This window comes from Polistes canadensis, unplaced genomic scaffold (assembly GCF_001313835.1).
Source record: "Polistes canadensis isolate GaletaPanama2010 unplaced genomic scaffold, ASM131383v1 scaffold_427, whole genome shotgun sequence".
NCBI classification, from domain to species: Eukaryota; Metazoa; Arthropoda; class Insecta; order Hymenoptera; family Vespidae; genus Polistes; species Polistes canadensis.
Genome location: NW_014569974.1, coordinates 53,159 through 61,356, shown reverse-complemented (window position 1 = coordinate 61,356; position 8,198 = coordinate 53,159). Strand labels below are relative to the sequence as shown.

General features: G+C 30.6%; 1 protein-coding gene across 1 annotated transcript; it reads left to right on the top strand.

Moving 5' to 3' along the window:
- The first annotated feature begins 449 nt into the window (after positions 1-449).
- Positions 450-5,795, top strand: LOC106792424 (cytochrome P450 4C1-like). Its single transcript, XM_014758840.1, has 11 exons — positions 450-541; positions 862-952; positions 3,482-3,673; positions 3,752-3,845; positions 3,913-4,015; positions 4,100-4,214; positions 4,285-4,400; positions 4,472-4,540; positions 4,809-4,974; positions 5,075-5,254; positions 5,326-5,795. The coding sequence occupies exons 1-11, from the start codon at positions 536-538 to the stop codon at positions 5,484-5,486; spliced, it is 1,293 nt and encodes a 430-aa protein (XP_014614326.1). The 5' UTR covers positions 450-535; the 3' UTR covers positions 5,487-5,795.
- The last annotated feature ends 2,403 nt before the right edge of the window (positions 5,796-8,198 follow it).

Here is an 8,198-nt window from a genome sequence, read left to right as displayed (position 1 = left end):
AAAACTATAAAAATTCTAGTTTTTATTTAGATCTATGACAAAATTTTTTACATAGTTTTATCCTTAACAACAATAACTAGTAGGTAACATTTCTCTTGCTGCATTTATAAATAATTATTCTAATGTTGCCTATTTTCCAGATATAACCATGCTCGCTATCTTGTTGGGTTTGATTTTATTTCTATTTGCATTACATTGTGTTATAAGATATAGAAGAATGGGAAGACTTTTAAATTTTATTCCAGGCCCTCACGAATATCCGATAGTTGGAAATATGTATCATTTTCAAGTTGAAAATGGTGTGTGTGTAAGGAATATTAAAATATTGTTATTTAGGAATTATACTCAGGAAATTATAATAAGCAATAAAAAATAATTATTATAATTAGGAAATACTATAATAAAATAATATTTTATTACCAATAATATAGAACATTTACTTCAGCAACTGTGGAAATTAAGTAATGAGTATTACCCAATTTTCAAAATATGGAGCTTCTTTATTTCTACAGTATTTTTACTCGATCCAGATAATATGCAGGTAAAGTTTATTATAAAATAAATACAAAATAAATTATTTTTTACTTTATTTTAACTTTTTGGAAAGTATAGAAAAGTTAAATGTGTGAAATTTTATTCTTTACAAATAATACATAGTCGAATATTCTTTAAACCAGCACGAAAATTTAATATTACTTTAGCAAAGCATGGCAGGATTATATATGTACCTTATTACAGCTACGTTTTTAAGAGTTTATTTTTAATTTTCCCTAATATATTTTATATACCATAAAGTCAAACATTAAACGTAAATTGAAAAATCAATTTACGTGCTTAAAAAAATATGAATTTTCGTCGTAGGAATTATTGAAGAGCAAAGAATATATTGAAAAAGGAGTCTTTTACAAATATCTTAGGCCCTGGCTTTCTTCTGGATTACTAATAAGCGGCGGTAAGCAATTTAAATGAACAAAAATAATCATTTTACTATATATAGAACATTGAGTATACTAAATAATATAATTATTTTTCTTTTTTTTATTGACTCCGCATACATCTTTTTACAATTTGTGCGTAGACATTTGGTAAATTGTTATATAAGTGAACAAAGATAGTACGTTGACGGTTTTTCCAATGAGATAGCGTCGCAATTGTCATTTAATTTGGTAAGGTTTAATTTTTACTAGGTCTTTTGGGTGAATTCTTGTGAGCCTTCTAAAGATATATTAGTGTAGTTATCGTTGTGTGTGTGTGTGTGTGTGTGTGTGTGTATGGCTAGCGGGCTTATGCGCGTATCAATTCTTCTTTTGTATATGCATGTTGTCTAGGTTATTTTTTCTTCTATCGTAGAAATATTTAAGTCCTTTCTTATCTCTTCGTTACGGATGTACCATGAAGCATTCACGATTGTGAGTAGGGTTATGGATTGTTGAGGCTCGAGCTTGGCAATGTGACTTTTCGCTGCTATACCCCATAGCGGTATTCCATAGGTCCAGATTGCTTTTATTATTATTTTGTGGATTATTAGTTTGTTCTCTATGCTAAGTTTAGATTTTTTACCAGTTAGTCAAGCCATTTGTCTCCTTTTTAAACGAATTTTTTCAACTTTGGCATTTATATTTTCCATGTTAGTTTGGAATCTAGGTGTAGTCCCAAATACTTGACCGTCGTTACTTACGGAATTTCTGTATTATATAGTTGTTGTTTCGGTATTTGGTTTTCCCTCAGTGTAAATGTGATATGTTTACACTTGGTAAGGTTTACCTAGATCTTCCTATTACGTAACCCTTCTTCAAGAGAGTTGATTTGTTTTTGTAACAATTGAATTGCTTGTTGCGGGTCCTTGACGATGGTAAGCATTGCTGTGTCATTTGCAAATGTTAAAATTATGCGGTTTTCGTTTACTGGTATGTCTGCCGTATAAAGTGTGCCGAGAATTGGTCCGAGAATACTTCCCTGCGGAACTCTAGTTTTGATTAGTCTGATGTTCGAATGAGTTGCTTTTAGTTTTACATAGAATTTTCTGTCGGAAAGGTAAGATTTTAGGAGTTTGTAATACGAGTGTGGAAAGTGTTTATTGATTGTTTGTAATAATCTATGATACCACACTTTATCGAAAGCTTTTTCTATATTTATTAAGACAGCAGAACAGTACTCTTTATTTTATAAAGCTGTAATTATCGTATTAGTTAGTTTGTGTACTTGTTTAACTGTAGACTGTTTGTTTCGAAATCCAAATTGATGGTCGGGAATCAGCTTTTTATCAAAAATTATTCGTTTCATTCTTTTGTATATTATTTTTTCCCACAATTTAGGTAGTAATGGTAAAAGTAGTACTACGTCTTCACTCGTTCGTTCCTTACAAAGAGAGTTTGTGCCGTTTTTTTTTCTTTTTTCGACATTCCCATCAGTTTTTATGTGTTATGACACATATTTTGAGAAAGTTTCATCAGTACTTAACCCTCAAAGTAAGCTTGCTTGACAAAGGAGCAATTATCCCAGATCGTTTAAGGCTTTACATACGTCTACAATTTTCTAAAAATCGATTTTTTTTTTTTTTAACAGATTGTCGTTCTCTATAGTTTAAGGCTCATTTCTGTGAAAGTTGATTGCAAAAATTCCCCATAGATCGAAAATTACGGTAAAAAATGTGACTGGCCAACATAAATGTGGTGCGCGCAGATAGCTGTTTATTGTTTGAGACACTTAAAACTTGAAACGCGTTTTTCTCGAAATTACTTTTCCCATCACGATCGACATGATAACTCATACAGTTTTTAATATTTTCTAAAGTGATTTTTTTTAAACATTTGAAATCGTTCTCTTTATAGTTGTCTAGCCGGATTTTGGATACTTTGATTTAAAAATTTTATAAAAATAATTAAACTGTAGAATTTATAACATAGAACGCATATTTTTCTTAAACAATTATAAATTGTTAAATTTTCCGAAATTCAAAATTTTGGTTTGACAAACTATAACTGTTATATTATTTTACAAGAATTTTTTTAAATTCTGTAGATCGATAAAAATTTACTGGAGATATAATGCAGACCGTGAAGCAATTTTTTTTTCTTAGTGTTGTGAATCACGTGATTTTTTATATAGTAATTTTTGTAAAAATAAAGTGAAATAAAAGTTCTTATAAAGTTTAAATACCAATAAACAATGTGCACTATTTTTTTTAATAATGTATTGTGTTATCCCTTCTAAAAAATTTTTTTCTTTTAGCGCATTTTTGACGCTACTAGACGTATGTAAGACCTTAATTACCTTATATCAGTGCGAGCCATATGTCATGATACACGGTGAACTAGGGATATTGCTTAGTACTATTATTGTGCTAATTAATATACACATTTGGACATTATGATCACATATATTCCTATAAACTCTGACAATAACAAGTGAATGAAAAGCGATTGGATCTGAAGCCCCACAATATATTTAATAACATGTTAAATATAACATAATTTGATAGGTAAAAAATGGCACATACGACGGAAAATGTTAACTCCTGCATTTCACTTCAATATCCTTAAATATTACTTTATTAACTTAAATGAGGAATCACAAAATCTTGTCGAGTCTCTTAAAAAGGAGGGAGATGGAGGCCCTGTCGTCAAAGATTTACGAACATTTATCAGCAAATACACTCTTAATGCAATATGCCGTAAGCTAAAAAAACTAGTTTCTGTATATGTAATTAGCCATATATCCATTGATTTTAATTGCTAGATCTTCTCTGTAGAAACAGCTTTGGGTACTAAATTAACAGGAAAAAGCGAGCTAGAATCTGAATATCGTAGTGCTGTTCATGTTTATGGCAGAATTGTGACATATAGGTAATCAATTAAAATTTTGTTAAAAACAAAGTCAATAAAATAATGAACGTAATTTATTTTTTATTAGACTCTTTAGACCTTGGTACTCCTCCGAGACGATATTTGCATTTACACTACTTGGTAGAGTACAAAAAGAAGCTTTGAAAACGTTGCACAATTTTTCGAGAAGTGTACGTCTTTCGTAATAATCATTTATATCTACGTTTTGCGAAAAATAATTACATTAGGAATGTTTTATGTTATATTTCTTTCAGATAATAGCGGAAAGGAAACGTTTTCACAAACAAACTAATGGGAAATATTTGCAAATCTATGAAAATATTGAGGAAGATGACATTTTTAATAAAGATCCGGAGGAGGGCGATGAAAGTATTTGAATTTTTTAATTAAGAATAAAGGTTATTGAAGAAACAAGGTCAATAGAATTTTTATGTTACAGATTTTCAGTCCAAGAAAAGACTTTCTATGCTTGATCTGCTCATAGCCGCATCTTGGAATGATAATCAAATAGATGAGGAAGGAATTCGTGAAGAAGTCGATACTTTCATGTTTGAAGTATGTTCTCGTAATTCAATTAATTTAGAAGACGAAAGTAGAAAAATATTTTATAAAAAAAAATTGTCTAGGGTCACGACACTACCGCAAGTGCACTGTGCTTTGCTTTGAGTCTTTTTGCTAAGCACAAAGATGTCCAGGTAATGTTACTTGCTTAAGCAAACAGCTGACATGATTAGGAAAAGAAACAAGTTTTTACTTTTTATACATTTTTAAAGAAAGAATCATTGAATCGTTTCACTTATTTTAGTGATTTGCCTTTAATACTAATTAATAATGATATTAAGTGAAAATAAGTTTCATCAGTACTCGAATTTGAACAAAAATTATTAAAACTTACAAAGTTGTTTAGGTTTAACGATTTTCATAGTTCATACAATGAATATTAAATGACGTATTTATTTTTAGGAAAGTGTAAGAGACGAGATTAAATCGATTATGAGAGAAGATAATAATTTGACGATATCGTCGCTTCAAAAACTTTCGTATTTGGAGAGATGTTTAAAAGAATCCCTTCGTTTGTATCCAAGTGTTCCTATAATTTTTCGGCAAATTTCTCATGATTTGCAGCTAAGTATGAAATATATATTTATATAAACGTATACTTTTTTATATCACAGTTATACTATTAATTCTTTATTTTATTTTCTATGTAATTGCATTTTTTTTTGTAGAACATTATTTAATTCCATCTGGTACTATCTGTGGGCTAGATATTTACAGCCTGCACAGACGTTCAGAATATTGGCCAAATCCAAATATTTTTGATCCGGATAGATTTTTGCCGGAAAATATTAAAGGTCGACATCCCTACTCCTACATACCATTTAGTGCGGGGCTAAGAAACTGTATTGGTAAATGTTTCAGGTAGAAATGTGAACATAAACTATAAAATTTTTTTATTCTTGTATTTCTTATTTCGCAGGTCAAAAATTGGCAATGAACGAGCTTAAACTCATGGTGGCTTTTATATTGTATAATTTTGAATTGGAACCAGTTGATGATCTAGATGACGTTACATTTTCGGCAGAACTCACTTTGACCTCGTCTAAATCACTTCGAGTCAAATTTATACCAATTGCATAGATATTTTTATACGTATTATCCTTTACAAAATAAGACAAAATTTAAATGAAATTTTAGAGAATTTATTCATAATTTGTGAATATTGTTAAAGAACAAAATGAACTTTGAATTTACTTTTACTTGTACTCACACGTACAAGATACACACATACACGCACAGACTCGTCAATTTAACGCGCACGTCGGTAAGCCGATCACACACACATAATACGCCGGTCGCTTATACAATAGACACGGTCATGCATGTAAACAGAGTACGCAGTAAACAAGTAACTGTTTTCCGCATCGCTATGTATAAACACATACAAATTAAATTACGCCATTATACTTTATCAATTCTTTATTAATCATATCAACCCACAACCCTACCAATGTCCCACACTTTGTTTAAAAGGATATTATATTTTAAAATCTGTAAAAAATAAATATAATTTATTAAATTGTATATATCTATTATTAATATATCATTTATTAAATATGTATATATTTATTTAAAGATTATATAAGTAAATAGAGAAAAAAAATTTATGTATGGTATCCGAGATTTATAATTATGTATGAGCTAGAACAATGCTAGCCGTCTTTCTGGTATTTTGAAAAAACGTTGATTTGTATGGATCCGAAAAGAAGCTGTCGCTAAGCAAAGCAGCGATAGTAAGATTTACATTTCGGTACGATATTGTTTATGATATTTGTATTTGTGTGCTGAGACAAAAAATTTATTCTTTTAAAGACTGAAAGAGTTCTTCCTTCCAGAAATTTTTTTAATCAATGTTAAAATTAAAATTTGGGAGCTAGGGAGGTTTCTCTAACAAAATATAAATTTCAAAATATCCAATGTAGTTAGTCTGGACTAACAGTAGAAGAATGAGACAAACACAGGCGGGTGTTGTTGGTTGACCGAATATAAAATAATTGCGAAATTTCATGAAATATAAACGTAACAAAGACTGTAAGAGGCAAATTACGTGACTGGTGTATGAGACATTGATCACTGATTTTACATAATACTATTATTTATTATTTATTTATACTCCGTCCCTTTCGGGTTTTGAGGGCTTCCGTTACAACTTTTTCTTTTTACAAAAATACTACAATATTTCTTACATACTCTATCCAAAATTATTTTAACTTCAAAGAAACTGAAAATACTTTTTGATCCCATTATCACCATAGAAATTCACTTTTACAAACTTCCATTTATACTAAAATCCTAAAAAAAAAGAAAAAAAAATAAATTCAAGTTCATAATTAATTTTTTTTTTTTTTAATTTTTATATACAATCTCCTATTCCCCTTTCTTCTTCTTTCTTCTCCGTATCATCTTACTTTGTCTTCTCTCTTTTCATATTCTCCTTCTTCTCATTCCAATCTTTAAAGTCAACCTTTTCTTTCCGTCTCTTTACCTTTATTCAATCTTCTGTCTTGCCCGATTTTCCTTTAACGCTCTTCTCCCAAGCCTTCTCTGCTTTCTTTCTTTTCCTGACAATTCGTTCTAGTATTTCTATTTCTTTTGCATCCTGACTTAATATTTTTTCAATTCTTCTTTCATTCTTCGTTATTTCACATGTCTTCAATACGTGCAAATGATCTTCCTCTCCCTCTTTGCATAGTCTACATTTTTTATCCTCTTCCTCTTTCCAATATTCCCTGCTTTTGCACTCATTTCCACACCTGAACCTCGCTATTATTTTCTTATCCCTAGATGACATATCCTTTTTCAGGTACTCCGACTCCTCTACCTTTATATACTTATATATTGCATTATACCTTGAGTTTTCTATCTTTTCCATTCTCTTTTCTTTATCTTTTCTTTCCTTGCTCAATAATATCTTCTCTCTCACCTCTTCTTTAAAGACCATGCCTCTCATGTACCTTGTCTTCCCTACTTTCTCACCCCGTAATACTTCTATTCTCTTTTTTGATTCCTTCCCTATTTTCTCTCTTTCTCTGTCTTTATCCCTTTCTCTTATACATTCTTTCACCAGTTTTATATTTGAATCCCTAATTTTCTCTTCAAATTTTAACGCTCTTCTTAACCCTTTTATTCTCATCCTTTCATATTTACATTCTTCCATAATTTGGCGTGTTACTATCTAATCCTAAAATCCATTTCATATATCTTCTTTGGACACTTTCCAGCCTCTCATCTTCCTCCTATTCCCATATTTCCGCTCCAAACAAAGCTACATTTTCCCCACTAGCGCTGTGAATAATTTCCTTCTTTCGTAACTTTTCTTAAATATCCTTTCTCTTATACTCCACGCATTTTTCATTGGCAATACTGCTTTTCTCTTCCTCTCCTCCATGTGCCTGTCATTTTTTCCATTCTTCTGTAATATGTACCCTAGATATCTTATCTCCTCCACTTCTTCTAACTCTTTGTCCCCCAATTCCATCTTCTTCATTCTCCTCTTCTTTTCTCAAATACCAAAATTTTTGTTTTTGCTTCACTTAAAATCATTTTCTTAGATTCTAGGTACTTTTTAAACCTTCTCAACATTCTCTTCAACTCTCCTTCTCTATCCGCTATTAACATAATATCATCCGCGTAGGCTTTACTACATACTTTCTCGTCCCCGATTCTGCATCCCCCAACTTGCCCTTTTTTCATCTCTTCCTCCAGGTCCGACAGATATATGTTTAATAGAGTTGGGCTCAAAGGATATCCTTGCCTCACTCCTTTTTCTGTCCAAAACTTCTCTGCTTCTAC